Below are 18,394 nucleotides of genomic sequence, written 5' to 3'. Positions count from 1 at the left end.
ACTTCTTGTCCGCAACAGACTTTGGGCAGCTCGCTGTCCAGGTGGCTGCAGTTCACACATTTTTTGGCGCTCATCCAGGATCAGATGTTCATGGTAATCTGTCCCCACAACCCACATGTTGCAGGCTTTTATATTATATAAAGCAGATCCCCTGCCCGAATAACCTTAATAATTTACAGACACAGTAATAGCTGCACAACTTGTACTTGAGCTGAGAGCACAACTGCTCTTAAGAACTGGTTGGTGGGGTCCTGTCAGAAGAGAAAGGAATGGAGAGTAGCTTGTTTTGCAGACTTTGATTCTGACTGTCACTTGATTCGAGTCTGATCAACCATTAATGTATACAATTACCTTTAGAAATTATGTTTTTAGTTTAGATCTTCCATTTAAAAATAACACATCACATGAAATTACACAATATACATGAATATATTAAAAAAAATAATCGGGTGTAGTTGTGTAGGTTGGGAATGTTCAGTGTAATTTTCATACACGTTACAAATAGGGGTGGTTAATCTGTCTGATTTCCCAATCCGATTCGATTACCAACCGATTTTCGATTATTAACAATTCTCAATTAGCGATTATTGATTTTCCATTTGACAACAGTAACCCAAAATACACCACAAAGTTATTGCACCATTTAAAAAAAAACAGTCAGTTGCTGAATTACTTAACTCTTTTATTGAGTAACAACTCAAAGCACTTCCTGTGCAGTGCAAAAAAGAAGGGGGTTAAATTATTTTAAATATGTACTTGTCTTTGATCTTTGTTTGTCTGTAATTATCACCATAGTTATGTAATGTAATAATGATAATAGTAATGATAATGGTAGAGAGCAGAGAGGAGCTGTGTAGAAGTTAAGACAGCTGATATCACCAAAGTTTCAATGAACATCACAGTTGTATGATCTGTTTCTTTGGTGATAGAATAGTTTCATCAGTGAAAAAAGTTACGGTCTGGATTTCACTGAAGGCGATGTGACGGCTTTTAAATCAGTCACTCTTTGCACAGATGCGCTGCACACAGCAGCATCTGTCCTGTCTTTTCACTGCAACTCTGCATGGAGATTTCTGGTATCATAACTTATACAAAACTAACAGTGACAGTAAAACTATGAGGCTCACATGTGGTCCGCGGTTCACATGCATGCCGAACCGTAGAGGGCGATCCATACGGGACACGGATCAACTGTGATTTTTTTCACCACCCCTAGTTACAAACGTAGTAATGTATGTTGGTATAAATGTGGTGCACTCAAGCCTGGTGTCCACTGAAAATATTTTTTGATGCGTTCAAGAAGTGCACATGAAGTTGCTGATGGAAAAACTTCTTTGATGTCTTCTCATGGGCTAAATATCTCGCAGTCACTGGGACACTTCATTTGAAGCTATATTCTGTTTTCTAAGCGTAATTTAAACCTTGATGCTGGAACACGGGAAACTGGAATTCAACTTAACATTACAATATGGCACATTACAAGTTGCAGCTTGTTTGCAGGTAGACAGGTTTCTTAAATAAACATTTGTTCAGGTGTGTCTTTCCACCATTTCACATACAAATTTCCTTTTTTTTTCTCTGACTGAAAGTAAAGATGGCTAAAGGTTCAGAGGAAAAGAGCGATGGAGAAGGCAAACAAAAAGCCTAAACAAAAACCTTGGACCCAGTTTGGTCACACAGTGTGGAAGTTTCTTGGGCCACTGATAAAATCAGTAAGATGTCGCAAATATCAAGCATGTTTGATATGGATGATACAGAACAGCACTTCTCACCTCTCAGGATGATGATGAGGCCAACACAAGGCTGAGTGACAGGGACAACATCAAATATCACAATATTTTTGAACAGATACCTCTATCAATATTTGTCGATATTACAACAATATTGTAATGGTGACTTTTGCTGCTTTCACAAAATATTAACACAATAAGATTTTTGATAAATAGTCATCAGTAATGTGTATATAACAACCAAGTGGGTAATGGGTACTTTACTGTGATACATTGTCCAGCCCCAGTCCAATATCTTGCCACATCAGAAGCCTTGCTACATCAGAAAGATAGACAGGGTGAACAGTGGTATATCAATATCCATATGGTGCTCAAACACAAGAGATTGTTGGGACAATTTATCACAAATATTATCAGCAATATAATATCCATAAGTACCTCAAGGTTCTTCAAATAAGTATTTTTTTCCAGATCTTAGTAACCCTACTTTCTGGCTTAATTGATCAGTAATGGTGAACAGCAAACACATATATAGATAACACTGGTATCTCTTGATTTGGTGCTTAAAACAGGTCAATGCCTTATCACTGTAGTATCTTAAGAGTATTTATAGACTGATCAGTTAGTTTACCTTTAAAAGAGGTGGGAATAGACTTCATCCATGGTGAGATAAGGAGAATACTTGAGGATAAGACGGAAAGAGCAAGAAGGTGGAAGCAAATATGGGTGTAGCAGCTCTGGCTGATACAGTATACTGGTTTTCTTGTTGTTGTGATCCTCCAGCTGTTGTGGCTGCACTATCAAAGCCAAAATTAGGAAAGAAATTGAGGCCATTGAATCAGCATAGGTTTTCTAGGCTACACTCTTCAGGACAGAAAACTTTGGTGTGTGCTCAGTTGGGATTTATTCAAGATCCCATTTAATGACAGTGTATGTTAATGATAAGGATACACTAATGTGAGACACTGGATCTGCTATCCTTTATTAAACAGACTCACCATTCTTCAGACATAATTGATACACGTGAAATCCTGTTTCCTAGCTTCTGCTATTAAAACTGTAACAATGCAGCTTGATAACCTTCAGAGAACAATGTAATTATTTCACAAGCCCCCAAAAATGTTGATGTATGACTGTCTCCCCTGATAGTTAAGAAGTGATGTGTAGCTGCAGCCTGAGGTTAGTTCTCACTCAGAAGAATGAACCCAATCAGTTCCACACAGTGTGAGAAAAGCTGATTTTTTAATTTTAAAAGGAAAATGTCCTACCTGACAGTTTCCTTAGTTCCTTTTTAGGTCATCATTTAGACTATTGTTTGTGAGATTTATGTAAGGACAGCTCCCGTAAAGTGAAGTTAAGACGAGACCTGGCTCCTCTGCCTTTGCTCAGTGATTCATCCTATCTGCCTTTTATGGAAGAGGAATGTCCCAGCCACCTCATGTTGAGGTGCGTCCAGCGTGTCTCTGGCTCCTATGAGTATGTGCATGCACATACCACCCTGCCATCTGCATCACGACAAGGTGGCTCAACCCATAAATCTGAGCACAGCATTTTTCTCCCAGCTGCCCACATTTATTACTCATTTATCATCGATGAGTGACCACCTGGGAAAGAAGAAATTAAGTTATGGACCTTGCACAATCACCATTTTGGCCCGTTGACCCTTGTCACACTTTTCTTTGTCCCTTCTCTGAGTTATTGGCTTGTGTTCAACAGTTTTCCAGTAGAGTGCTTTTCAAGTCTCTTTAATTTTCTGCACCACAGTAGAAATTCTAATCTCTTAATTCTTGACCTGTTGGTGGAATTTAGGCCTTGTCAGACTGTATAATATTTTTTGGCCACAACAAATCCTTTCCGATTATTGTGGATTTGCTGCACCTGAAATAGCAATTCGCCCATTAAACAATGCCTTTGTTTTCATTGATTTATTCTCCATCCTCCATGCTTCAGATGGTGGATCAAGTTCTGGCTCACCTTCAAGTTTAGCTGCAACAAACAATTATTTTCATTGTTGATTCATCTCTCAATTTTCTTCTCAATTAATCAATCAGTTGTGTGATCTATAAAATGTCAGAACATGGTGAAAAATGCTGATCGTTCTTTTGAGGACACAAGATGACGATGTCTTGTTTTGCTCACAACCCATTTAAGAAGCTGGAATCAGAGAATTTTGACATTTCTTTATAAAAAAAAAAAGATTCAAACTGATTGATTGACAAAATAGTTGGTTATTAATTAAGCAGCTCTACCTTCAAGTAATTCTTGTTTCTGTTTTTGTTGGATTTAACTGGTTCAGTGTCCAATCTGTGTTTGAAGGGATAGCTCGGATTATTTGATGTGGGGCTGTATGAGGTATTTACTGCAGTCTACAATAGATGCTGGTCAGCCTGCCCCCAGTTTGGTGAGGCAGAGAGGGGCATTAGCATGGAAGCTAAGCATTGTACTGCTTTAGATGGAGTCAGCAACAAAAGGTATTTTAACAAATTAATAAAGGTCCAACAAAAAATCTGTATCTGTTTAAATGTTTGCTATAATTTAGAATATCCCCTTACCATCAGACAACCTTTTTGAAAGGGAAGATATAAGAAAAATATCACTCTTGCTCACTCAACCAGACTCCACTGGAAAAAAGTCACTTTACCTTGTAGAATACAGAAGTTGCTGGTCTACCGTGCCATGATCTGTAACATTGTGTGATTTGATGAATCTAAACTATCATTTTAAAACACCAAAGTCACACAGTAACACAATCAAACTTACAGATGGAGGCAGCAATAGACCAGCACTTCCCATGTTCATGGAATCTGTTTTTTTGGGAGAGAGTGATACCTGGTTTATATAATGGGGGGTTAACATTAGAAAAGGCTGTTTGATGGCAAAGCAAAGAGGTGAAAAAAAATCTAAAAATACGGTACACTTAAATGAATATTGATTTTTGTAGTTAAGTAAAGTAAGTACCTTTTGCTGCTAACCCCGTCCACAGCAGCACGTTGCTTAGCGTCTGTGATGGTGCTCCTCTGTGCTTCTCCAAACTTGGGACATGTTGACAGGCATCTACTGTAGGTAATGCGCTGATTGTTGACAAGTACCTCATGCAACCCCGCTTCAAATAATCCAAACTATCCCTTTAAGTGAAGAGAAGTGAATTACTAACATGTCCTCTATTTCCTTTCTCTTTTTATCTTTATCTCTTCCTATCTCCCCCAACCCACCCGCTGTGTCTTCCTTTAGCTTGGCGGTGATGAGAGAAGAGTAGACAGTAGGACTATCTATGTTGGTCATCGGTCGTGTTCTGCCGCCGAGGCTTTCATCCCACCCAAGTTCTGTGATAACAGGATTGTGTCCTCCAAGGTAAGAAACACACTCACATGCATATGCCAGCAGGACTCCAGCCTGGCCTTATACCAAGATGAAATTTATATACCTCAGTTTGTTTCTTGGCTCCTCTGCGTATTATGTTTCACCTGCCTTCAGGCGTTTTTCTCCTCTTATCTAACACTTGGAATGCAAAATGAACCCTTGAACAGTCCTGAGGATTCCTGTGTCTCCCTTTCCTTTATTCCTCCTCCCACTGCCTCTCCACATGCTCGTCTTCACTCCCAACGGAAGGCGATTATTTGTCTGTCAGGGGAGCACTGGCTGTGGCAGTGAAATACATGGCGGGCTATTAATGTACTGGCAGGGTGGGCAATTCCGTCGTTTCCCCTGGGCTCGGATAGACCGCACTCCTCCCCTCCTCCCTTCACCTAAATCTCACCCCTCAGTCCCATGTCAGCCGCAGGCTCAGGCAGGTTATGGATATGAAGGGTGAAAGTGAAGCGCTGTGAGAGTAAGGCGGCAGTGGGATTTATAGTGGTGCAGAGGGTCCTGGTGAGGATGGGCCAATCAATTGGTTGCTGCCAGTATGTCAGGGTAAACAGCCTTTAATTACCCCGGCTGTAGTGTTTATGCTCCTCCATGCCTCCGCTCTCCATCATCCTGTTGCTTTTGCACTCTGCAATGACCAATCTCCGCCTCTTCTCTCTTCTGCTCTCGTTGCTACTGCACCACCACGCTCAGCCACCCTCGCCGCTGCCACCCCCCTTTTCTCATTACTTTCACTCTCTTTTCTCTCTGGCAAAATGAGATGGGCCATTCTGCTGCCGCTGCATTTCAACACCATCCCCATGCAGACATTCCCCTTCATAAACAGCGCCTTATTGCTGTTCCTGTGCAAGCGTGTGTGTAAGCGTGTGTGCATGTATTTGTTTTTCACCCCGGTGCTTTATTGTGTTGCACAAAGTTACCAGCGGGGCATTGTTGAAGCGTCTCTTAGGGATTTATGCAGATAAAAGTGTCGCTTCAGCCCTGATGGTATCAGCAGTCACGGCCACTTAAAAAAGAACAAAACACACAGAAACCATCGCCAACCTGATAAGTTCATTGGCTCTGCATTCAAGGGTAGCCAAATTAAGAAGATAAATCGCTAATCTGAATCAATGGAATACCTGTGGTCCCCCAAGGGCCGTTTCCCTAGGCAGTACAAAGAACAGAGACTCCAAGCTATTGAAGTTGCCTTTCCTCTTCCCCCTGTGCAGCTCAGACAGAATACACACATGCAAGAGTCTGTGAATATTGAATACCTCTAATCTCCCTCCCCTTGCCAAGCCTTTCTTTAACCTCCCTAAGTTCACTTGAAAAACAACATGCTTGGCTGAGAAAATTACACAGAAAGAGCAATAAAAACAATCTCTAATACACAGTGACTTACATGCATGTTTTTCTCTTTCTCTCCCACAGTATACAGTTTGGAACTTTCTACCAAAGAACCTGTTTGAACAGTTTAGAAGAATTGCCAATTTCTACTTCCTTATCATCTTCCTGGTGCAGGTAAGCACAACAAGCTTTGTCAGTGCTCCAACTCAAACAAAGACAAGAGTTTATCACTGTTAAATACTGGCTTAATAGATGCTTGTTGTCTGTGACTGTGATGTTGTGAAACAGGGCCTTTGTGGGCACGTCTGATACAGTTTCAGACAACACTATGAAGTGGGTTTAGCCCTGTTGATCAATCTGAATGGGTCAACTTGGCTGCACAACTTGTGTCCCATACACCTGCAATATGTGTGCATGTGAGAAAGTGTGTCCATTTGCACGTGGCAGGTGTGAAACAGAGACTGGATGTGTTAACTGTGTTTGAAACGTGTGCGCAATCATAGCAGGTGTCACAATAGCTATAGTTTCTCAGGAGACTTGTGCAGTGTGCTTGTGTGTGGTTTTCTTCAGAGAACAGATATAGTCCTTGACTCACATCCAACATATTGTTTCTGCAATTTTCTTACATGGCTTTTGAAGAAAGTCTACTACAAGGAGTATTTAACTGGTTATGAAACAGTCTGAATTTAATACTGATGCCTCCATATGAACTGAGCAAACAAGACCAACAGCAAAAAGATAGGCTGTTTTTTATGTAGTTATTCTGAATACTTGCCACTGGGTCAGACTCTCTCTTAAATCAGATTAAACAAGTATGTGTTTACATTTTCCCAGGCAAAGTAACAGTAGTACGTTAGACATTTAAAATTAAGCAGGAGGAGATTTTTATTTATATAATTTTATTTTTGAGTTTGAATTTTGTAGTTACGGCAGTGGAAGCAGAACCACTTTTGTCCACAGGGTCCTCCAAAATCAGCAAAATATGAAAGGTCCTTATAGTAGCTTTAAAGGAAAGGCTTAATTCTATAAATATAAAAAAAATGTCTAAAAGGTGCCTAATATTAATGTATATACAAAGACAAACACAAGCTGCACTCTCACAAGAGTTGTAATCAGTTTTCCTCAGGATTAGGCTTAATTAGGCTTTTGTAAGAACATTGTTCCAAAGGTCCATATTTCTAGTTCATATATCCATTTTAAGATGCAAGCTAGCTGTATGCAGTTCACCTCTTCTCACCTTTGCCTCCACTGTTCAGAGCTGTTAGATCATTTGTAAGCCAATTAATGGATTTTTTATGGGCTATTAGTACCAGGGCTCAGGAGTATGTAGATTTTATTTTTATCTAACATGTCAGCGTGTGGAATTGGGTTAAAAGGTTCAAAGGATAAATCTGTATTTGAGATGGTTTTATTTTAACATTCACACTCTCTCTCTTAAAAAGCACTTAGTTTTGGGCAATCCCCAAAATTTTTTGTGCAAAACAGAAGCAGAATCATTTTATTGTAATTGCTTCTGCTATTCTCTGAAAAGAAAAGACTATTTTTGTCTTGTGTGTGTGCTGCTCTATCCTTATAAGTGGAAACTGTGAGCTGGCCAAGAGCGCTGACCAAAATGCATTGACTGGCATCCTCCTCCCCTGCTCTGTGCTCTTATATGACCTCTCCTCTCCTCTCCTCTCCTCTCCTCTCCTCTCCTCTCCTCTCCTCTCCTCTCCTCTCCTCTCCTCTCCTCTCCTCTCCTCTCCTCTCCTCTCCTCTCAAAGAAGATTTGTTGCTTACATCTGCTCTTGCTCTTCTATCATCTCTTGCTGATCCATGGAAACTACCCTCTGTCCTTTTAGCAGTAACCTAAACTATGGCAACAAACAGCCCTCTAGTGTAAACAGGTGCTGCTGTTGGACCTGCACAGAGGGGAAGAGCTTCCTCTAGTCTCATACTGACTGAATGAGCTCACATAGCGACTGCTCCCAGAATCCCAGAACTGTACTAAACTGAGAAATACCTGTGTGCCAAAGTCCATTGCTTTCAAGTCAAGAGCAGATCAATTGCAGCCTTTAGTTTGTCCTCTGGCTCTTGTTTCCACCTGTATTTACAGTTAACACTCTAGCCTTTATTTTCCAGTTTGTCTGGTCTAACTCCTCAGCTAATGGATGAAAGTGCTGGATTTTGAACTACGGCTGTGTATTGGCAAGAATGTGGTGATATGATACACATCACAGTGGTTACAATTTAATATCCTGGGATTGTGCAAGCAAGGTGATATAGAACTAATTTTTCAAATTAAATTTTAGTTAAACTGTCATAGTATAAAGAACACACTTCCATTTGCATAAAGGTTTTTGAAAAAGCAATCAGAACAGTGAATATAGATAACACTGCTATCTAGCAGTTGGTGGTTTAAACACAAATTGAACCACTGCCGTCAATCTTTGCATGTATCACATTATCACAGTACAGTGTTTTTGAGAATCAATACAGGAGCACAAACCATGATATTGTGATACTCAGTGTGTCATCATTTTCTTACACCCCTATTTTGACCAGTTGAGAGCTAATGACTGAAATTATTTTCAACTGATGCAGTCCATTTATGAGGGAGTGAACCACCAAACATGTTTGCATCACTCGCACAAACGCACAATTGACGACTAAGAGTGCCTCGTTGAGCATGAATATGCCATCAGAATTAGGAATCACAGTTACCCCATGGCTAGACACTTGTGTGAGTTCCACAATGCTAATGACTTCTTATTGTGCATCGAGGGCATTGAACACATTAAACCTCTGGTCAGGGGGAGATAATGACTTCTTATTGTGCATCGAGGGCATTGAACACATTAAACCTCTGGTCAGGGGGAGAATACAGAAATTTAACAAAAGGGAAGCTTTTTGGATCCATCGCGTAGATGCTTTGAAATATCCTGGTCTCAGTGAAGATATAGATTTTACATGTTTTCTGTACAGGTGTTCTTGTATTTTTTTTTTCCTTGTAGTCCGCATTTCAATTAGTTTTGGAAATTATTAATGCTAATAAATGTTTGGTGCATTATGAGGCACAAAATACAACAACAGAGACCCGCAACTGTTGAGCACCTGAAGTTGTATATCAAGCAAGAATGGGAAAGAATTTCACTTTTCAAAATTCAGCAATTGTGTCCTCTGTTTGTAAATGCTTACCAAGTGTTGTTACAAGAAAAGGTTATGTAACACAGTGGTAAACATGCCCCCGTCCAAACTTTTTTTTGGAACATGTTGAAGGCATCAAATTCAAGAATGAGTGTATTTCTACAAGAAACAATTAAGTTTGTCAGTTTGAACCTTAAATGTTTCGTTTGTCAACTATATGCAATTGAATATAGGTTGAAAAGTTTTTGCAAATCTTCTGCGTTCTGTTTTTATTTATCTCTTATTTACTCAACATACCCACTTTTTTGGTTTTGGCATTTGTAAGTGACCTGTAATAAAGGTTTTTAATTTTTCTTTTCTTATTGTTACCATTTATTTATTTATATATTTATTTTTTGGAGTGCCTGGATTGCCTTCCTGATCATCCTATTTTTCCCCCAAGAGCTCATGACACATTGTTCATGTATGGTTGAATATACAGAACAACCAGTCATCTCTGTTTTTTTAATGGATGAAGTTGCTGAATTTTGAACAGTTGTGAGCTAATGTGTGAAATTAACTTGAGCTAATGCAGTACATTTATGAGGGAGTAAACCGGCGAGCATGTTTGCATCACTCACACAAACACGCACAGGGATTATCAGTGTGTGATGTGTGCACCGTTGACTGTTTGTTTGCGCGTGTGAATACATTGTATGTATGTGTGTGTGCTTTTGCGTGTGATGTATGACTCAGTGGGTGTCCTCGGTTTGCTGACGGTGTTTACCCAAGCTGCAGCGTGGTTGGCGTTTCTCCACTAATCCAGCCTCTCTTGAGGGGCTCCTTATCCTAACCACTCAGTTTTTCCCATGCAGCCTGCTATTATATCAGAGCGAGGGGATGAGAGAAAAACAGGTACACACACTCGGTGTGCACTCATTTTGCACTCGCATCTCGCAGACCGAAATAAACCTTCTCACTTCCCCTGAGAGGCTTCATGCAAATGCTTCTACCGACGCCCAAATGTCATGCATCCTCCAACTCTGCCCTACCCTCCTCCTTTTGTCTCTCCCTTTGTCATTTGGTCTCTTTTCTTTCTGCCTTTCTTTCACCCCCTTTTCTCTCCCACATTCCACCCATCTCTCTGCAGCGCTGCACTGCTGACGTCAGCAGCCAGGAAGCCCTCTGTACTTCTGAGTGCCACAAATAGACACAGGCTGATAAAAAAGCACCACTCGCCTATAAATAGCCCTGCATGTCTTTGCTCGAATGTGATCGAATGGGAATAGAGCACTGTGAGAGAGAGAGAGGGAGGAGGGATAGAGAGGGATGGAGGGAGAACCAGAGAGAGGGTTGAAGGGGTAGGAGGACACGAGGGCCCACAGCGCTGCCCTGGGACCCCGGGAACCTGCTGTCTGTCGCTCACTGTGACACACTTCTCCAGCTCAGATGAAGGGCTTTGTGCTGCTCTGCTCTGCAGCTCTGATATCACAGCAGCACATCAGCAGCAGCAGCACACAGTTCACTCCTATTGCTGAGATTTTTTTTGGCTTTGCATTTGGTGCAGAGGAGGAAAAGGTATTTGGCCCTCTGAAAGTTCGGTGGGGATTGTTGTGAATCAGCGCAGATAAAATGTGAAAGACAAGCTCTGGGAGAATTGTGTGTGCTTTGGCAGAAGTACAGTAGCTGAAGGTTTCGTGTAGGTTTTGGTTTTCTCAGGGGTTTGCTGTTGCAGTATTTTCAATGATGGTACCATTGATGCATTAAAGGGGAGTTTAACCCTCACTCTTTTCCAAAAATGATTACTGTCTGTGATACAGTGATGTCTCTGAAGCTTGTCAAGTCTGATTTGACATGGTTTTGTAGTGTGAGATTAAAGGAAAGCTTTTTTTTTATGATGTACACTAAAAAAAGACACCACCATCATTTGTCTCTTTTTATAGTCCTCTTTTGGAGCTGTTGCCATCAGAATTGTCATAGCCAAAGATAAATCAACATCAAACAACGTTTAGGCTGAAAGGTGGCTTTGTAGAGCGTTCTCTCTGCGCTGTGATCGCCCTTTGTCAAGTTTGGCCATCTGGCTGCTGCATCAGAGGGACATGATGTCCTCAGTCCTTCCTGCAGTTATGCTACTTTTGCTTTCTGTGATCAGCCAACCAAAGAGATGGGACTTATTATAGGCAGAAATAAAGTGCTCCATCGCCTTTCTCCAATGGTCATTAGGCCTGGATATAATTCAGAAGTTTTGGTTATGATACTGTGGGTTCATTATTGGGTACTGAACGATACTTTTCTCAGTACCAATTAAAAAAAAAAAACATTTTGGGGCACCTGGGTAGCTCAGCTGGTCGACTGTGCGCCCCATGTACAGAGGCTGTGAGTCCTCTGCAGCGGTTGTAGGTTCGCCTCCTGCTCACGGCTCTTTCCTGCGTGTCGTTCCCTCACTCTCTCTCCCCGTTTCCTGGCATATCCTCAGCTGTCCTATCCATTAAAGAAATAGAAAATTATGTCACACATTATGGTAAAAAATTCTCACTTTAAAAGAAAAACTTGACTGTCAGAATTCCTTAGGTATGGATTGGTACCATAAAAGTATTGAACCTTTATTGAACCCCAGCCCTACCTCTGCTAAGTAGGGATGTAATGATACCAAAAACTCAAGGTTTGTGATAATACCATGATAAAAAGTCCATGATACGGTATTATTGATATTATTATTGATATTAAAAAGCAAGAAAAATGACTTGAAAAAAATCTTAATCTTAATTAAACAAATTTGATGTGTACAGAATTTTGTTTGTAAAAAATTTGTTTTTCCTTCCAAGTTAAAGCTATAAATGTAACATTTCTGCCTTTTACATGTATAAAAACACTGGATCTATGTTATATATTTTGTTGAGTTGTGTACTTAAATTATACAAATTTTTTCAAACAATGGTCAGAGAAATCCTTAATTTGTCCAAGGTAAGACTGCATTCCCTGCTAGTTGCTATAATCTATGGGAAAACATGAGAGGCAACTGTAGAGTGAAGAACAAAGTTTGCAAATGTAACTAAATGTACCATGAATAAAAGTTTTGACTGATTTCATATTTATTCATCTGCAATGCTGGTTATTTAACAACACAGAAAATAACATCATCCCACATTACTTTACGATAGCGTTGTGCGATGTTTACTGAATTGGCAACGAAACACAATGAAACATCACAATGGACTGATATCATTGCTGGTTCTAAAAAAGTTTTTGTCTCTGCACCACATGCACATACCTTAGCTGTGTTTAAAAATAATAATAAACACGACATGCAGTAGTGTAGTGAACAGCAGCAACAGCCTCTTTATTTTCTCTCCCATGTGTCAAAAATAGAACTTGGGCAATAATGCTGAGGGGACACATTACCTTTAAATACAGAAGGCTTTAAAATCAGCCAATGGCATCATCACTTAGCTCAACCCTACTTCACAGTGTATTGTTTTAATTTGAGAGAGATCTCTAGCTTGCATATTGTATGTTTAAAGTGCTTTTGATTTACTTATTTAATAAAATAAAATAAAATATAGGTAGCCAGACATGACCAAAGCATGTGCAAAAAAATGGCCTGAATTGTCTTTGACAATGAATGATTGAATTATGTGTCTAACTGCAAAACAAAAGCCATGTAAATGCCAGTAGGAATCCTTTTGTAAAATGAAATAATAAGGTAATTTACCATGTAATATCAAAGTAGGTATTATAACCATCCAATGTGGTATCATGACATTTTTATCGATTTGATATATTGTTATATCCATAGTACTTAGGGAAGGGATCTGGTCATGGCTACGTATGGTGGCCGACAAGGGCAAATGTGCGGCATATACAGAAACACACTGCAAATACAGAAGCGCGCTGCATGTAGGAAAACAAATGCAAAAGGAAAATGCTGCATATCCAGTCATACAATGGAAGTGCTCCCCGCCTATAGGCGCAGTGCTGAGCTTCCACCCGAGAGACAGACAACAGACGTATCAATGTATGGTATGGACCGGATGAGAGAGGGAGTGAGCGAGAAGAAAAAAGTTATGGTTGTCAGAAAGGTGGAGTCGGGAGAGGCCACATAAAAAGGTACATATTCTTTACTTATTTCGTTTTTTTACATTTGGCCTTAATCTTTTACAGTTTAATGAAAGAGCAAAAAAAGAAAGAAAAAAAACCCCAACTCCAACTCTCCTCCAACCATAACTTTCTTCTTTTATGTCTGTTGTCTGTCTCTTGGGTGGAAGCTCAGCACTGCCCCTAGAGGCCTGGAGCACTTCTGTTGTATGACTGAATATGCTGCATTTTCCTTTGGCATTTGTTTTCTTGTATGCAGCGCATTTCTGTATATGTAACTTGTTCTTGTATATGCAGCACATTTGCCCTTGTCGGCCACCATGCAAATGGTGGAGGGCTAACATGACCCAGGGAAACTGAGCTTTTCTCAAGGGTTTTTAATAATCCATCAGCTACACAGCCTATAGCAATGTGTCAGGTGTAATGAGTGTTTAACACGGAGCACCATATACCATCCTCATGTACACACACTGCTCTTCTGATGCATTGAATACACTCACCTCTGGTTCTCTACACCTGAGGCTACTGCAGCAGAATTATTACTTTTTCGTCTGTCTCATCGGAATTGCCAACCTCTACAAATATAATGCAGACTCTCCTCTGAATCTGCACTCCTCCAAAGGGTCGATGTGCACTAGTCCATCTCTGCCTTGTAATTGATTTATCCTCCAGTTAATTGTAATCACAGTAAAGCTTGGGTAGGCTACTAGCTCACTGCCCTTGTACTTTCTGTTTCTGTGTGTGTTTGTATGAGTACATAAGGTGGCTGTGTGTGTTCTTGTCTGTCCTTGATTACTGAGCAAGCAGCTGTTTTCTTTTTTTTTTGTCATTCTTAGTCCAAGCACAGGTGAGTAAAACACCGGAGACTGCTTCAAAACGCATCTCCTGCTCTTACTTTAGCTGATGTCTATCTGACAGCTTGTAATGCTGCTGGTCAGAATACCAACTAGCTGGATGTGTCGTGTTTGTGTGTGCTGGAATATACACGCACTCAGGCTCAGGGGGAGACCAGCCTGCAGTCTGCAGGATCAGAAATGCCAGGGTAAATCCATCTTATGATGGGTTTTAAGCAACACACAAACACACAGGACCATTTGTGTGCGGGTTTTAGCTGGGAGCCTCGGTCAGGTGCTGCTCCTAAACTGCTTGTGTGGGATTACTTGATGACTGGTCACATGGGTTTGGGGGGGGTGAGGGTGATATGACCAAAATCTTTTATCACGGTATGCGATTTTATATCAAAGCAATGGTATATATTGTGATGCAATAATTGTTCTGTAAACTCCCTGAAGAAATTATTTAACACAATAATAATAATAAATGAATATGACCTTATTTCAAAATGGAATCTTTTAGGTTCGAAATGAGAACAATAGTTTCAAGTGTTAGAGGTTTTAAGGTTAACAAATGGAAATAAATACCAGCCTGATGATTCCCCTTCTGTATTTACAGTTTCACACTCCTCCTCCATGTTTCCATGTGTCCATGTTTCTGTCTTCTTCCTCCTCTTCTTGGCAAACCAGCTTAAGGCTCATTTCTGTTTCCTTTACGTATGAAAAGAAATTTGTACGTTTTAAGCGATACACTGCCTTCATACTTCCATGCATATTTTTACATTGGAATGTATGTTAAACAATACATCCACCAGTGGGTGCTGCTCACAGTCAAAAGTTACCCCATAGAAGAAGAATAGAGTAAAATGTTTCTGATCACAGCAAGCCTGGTTACACTGGTGCAGGTTATAATAATATATTTTATCTGGCTATTGAATACATTGTGACATGTAGATGGAGGATTATTTTCATAAACTAATTGGCTGCTATGTCTCATCCATACCTGCAAGCTTTTAGAAAACATGCTGAAATATGGACGAAATTAACACAGAGTACGAACAGGAGGCTCTGTGTTCATATGCATATCTAACATGGAGTATAAATGAGCCTTAAGAGGTGGATTGCCCCCACCGACTGTCGCTGTCATGCCGCATGAAAATGTGCGAAGCAGCTGGAGGTGCAAAATCATAACCATTGATTTGCTACATAGCCTGACATAAATATATTGCTGAGACACTAAGGTATAGCTCCTGCCATGAAAAAAGTATTTCCAAATCTACCAGTGGACACATGTCTACCATTTCATGGTGTATATATAGTCATATTGCCCAACCCTAATCCCACACTTCATTCATTCAATTCTTTACCACATGATAGTGGTGGGAATCACCAGAAGCCCCATGATACGATATTATCATGATACTTAAGAGGTTTATTACATTGATATTACATTATGTCCTCAAAGAAAATCTGAGCAGACAGACTTGTCTTGAATAGTCAGATCTATCTGCGGTGCTAAAGAAAGGTCTGGCTCCACACGTGATTAATCTGCCATAGGGGAAAAAATGTGCTGGCTTGTTTGTGTTTCTTTAAACTAATCATCTCGGGCAGTGTGTAGTCACATCGATGGTGCTCCTGCAGAATAGTTTTGGGGGGTAAACTTGATTTGGTGGAACACTTGCATGTGAGGATGCAAGCCCTGGCATTAAAATGACTAAATCACTGCAAAAGAAAAGGTAACAGCTGCTAGCTTGTTCACATTTGTTCCATTAGTGATCCAGATGGTATGCCATTTTCACTGTGTAGGTTGCTAGCTCCGAGGCTGTTGTTGTTTCCTGTACTTAAAGAGAACACCTATCAAAGCTGGTGGCCACTGGCAGGTTTATACCTACAGTGTACATCCGGTGAGTCTGATTACAGACAGACTGACCAACACTGTCATAAAAGTCCTGCAGACCGTGACCTATGTAGACCTCACCAGAAAAAAATCACTAAAATACAGTATTAAAATAGCTAAATAAAATAAAACGGCTTTTTTTTTTATTATTCTGGTACCAAAACTATAATTCGTGTTTGCAATATGATTAATTTATAAAATAAAAGATCAGTACCTGCAGGGCTCAACAGTAAGGCCTTACCCACTTGCCCAGTACAAGTAAGATGCCATGTCGGACATGTAAATCTGGCTCTTGACTTGGCATCTACATATCAATACAATGTTGCTACACAAATTATTTTCTTTAAATCCCCCATCTCTTCTACTCACATAAAAATGCAACACCTCAGGCAGGTAAGGTGAGTCCTCCACAGCTTTGTGTTGGCCTTCTCTGTGCCTTGGCAGACACACAGAAGTGTTGGCCTGCCTGCAGATTAAGCACTCTGTCCCTGGCCCTCTTGATTAAAAGTTCTGTGGTCCAGAACCTCCCTCACTCTCTTGCAAATGTAAATGTCTCCCCTGTGTTTCCTACTGATGAACAGATTTGGGGAATAGTAGAAATGCCTCACAGAAACAGACTACACCCTGCATTTAGAGAGCTAGCTCACCACAAACTCCTCCCTGTTTGACCTCAAACACAGATGCTGCTGTTAAGAATGCAGTAATGTTGTATAGTATTCAGTGCAGAGCTTTTCAGTTTGAAGGTCATGTTTATGGATCGTGTGAAGGACAATTAATTAAAAAAATATAATGATTATATATGCACACATGTTGAGGCCTGCAAATCTTGTACTCCAGATGTAAGGTGTGTGTTTGGTACAGACCGCAAGAAGTGTCACATAATCATGATTTAATTTTTTTTCATGTAAAAATGAATATTGTGATACAACAATAGTTGTTGTATAGAGAAGAAAGGCATGTACTTCAAGTAATATTTAAACTCATGTAATGTTTGATTATGTTTATTTGCAATGTCTGAAAGAGTTTAAATGTGTGGCATGTGTTGTTGTTCACTCTGTGATTTCATTGTGTGAGGTCATAGTAATTATTCCCACCTGGTAACTAACTTGACTTAAGCAGGATGACCAGAAACATTTGGTGTAACTTTCTGCCAGACATGATGGAGTAAAAGCTTGTTGAATGATATTACTCCTGAGTGCGACCCTGTCTTCTTCACACATGGATATATGCAATTAGGCTAATGCACCAGATGGTCAGAGCGCACTGGTAACCCCACAGATAGCAAAAATGATCCTGCCCTCTAATTTTGAATCCTGCTGCCTCTGCAATATCTGTCAAAACAATTGCTATATGATGTTTATTTTACCATATTGTGCAGCCCTAGTGAAGAAGTTACATTTCTGTTTTTGTCCCCATTAGGTGATAGTGGACACCCCCACCAGCCCAGTCACCAGTGGCCTACCCTTATTTTTTGTGATCACAGTAACCGCTATCAAGCAGGTAAGACGGTGCCTAAAGAGGCGGATGTATGCTGATAATAGAAATTTTATTGTGATTTCCAGTGCCAAGTCCTCATTTCCTGATATTGTCTCTCACTGCATTACCTCCTTCCTCCCTCTCCATGTAACATAATAAGTCCCCCTGCCTTCATAACTCCCTTGCTGTGATTTTTGTATAAAGTATGTGACTAATGCTCTCTTGGGTTTTGTATTAATGTGCTCCGCTGGTGAATTCTGATTGGGGAGAAGACGAAATGGGCTCTCAGGGAATATGAGCAAATGGGGAAGAGAGGGAGAGAGCAAGTCTATTACAGAGATTCAAATTATCAAGGGGAGTGTCAGTTTCTTTGACTCTGTTGCTGCCGTGTCCCAGCTTCAGATGTATTGTTTTAGGATGGCTTTTTAGTTAGACTACTGCTGGGCCTTTGAAATGCACAATAGCGGGTAGACTTCCTTCTGAAAATATATGGGACGCTCTGATAGCACTGGAGCGCCTTCAGCCAGGCTTTGAAGTGGGACACCAAGGCGGTCTGCCCGACT

At 40.4% G+C, this 18,394-nt stretch overlaps 1 protein-coding gene across 6 annotated transcripts in view; it reads left to right on the top strand.

Annotated features, from left to right (window-relative positions):
• The window catches only part of atp11c (ATPase phospholipid transporting 11C (ATP11C blood group)), a 61,909-nt gene that overhangs the window by 17,676 nt on the left and 25,839 nt on the right, over positions 1-18,394 (top strand). For all 6 annotated transcript variants that reach the window (XM_084718909.1, XM_084718910.1, XM_084718912.1 and 3 more), the window contains exons 2-4: positions 4,962-5,081; positions 6,510-6,599; positions 17,775-17,855. In XM_084718909.1, the coding sequence (XP_084575035.1) occupies positions 4,962-5,081; positions 6,510-6,599; positions 17,775-17,855 (291 nt within the window). The remainder of the gene's footprint in view (positions 1-4,961; positions 5,082-6,509; positions 6,600-17,774; positions 17,856-18,394) is intronic.

This window comes from Lutjanus erythropterus, chromosome 5 (assembly GCF_056507025.1).
Source record: "Lutjanus erythropterus isolate fLutEry1 chromosome 5, fLutEry1.hap2, whole genome shotgun sequence".
NCBI lineage: Eukaryota > Metazoa > Chordata > Actinopteri > Lutjaniformes > Lutjanidae > Lutjanus > Lutjanus erythropterus.
The sequence above is the reverse complement of the archived record's forward strand: the minus strand, read 5'-3'. Positions and strand labels throughout refer to the sequence as shown.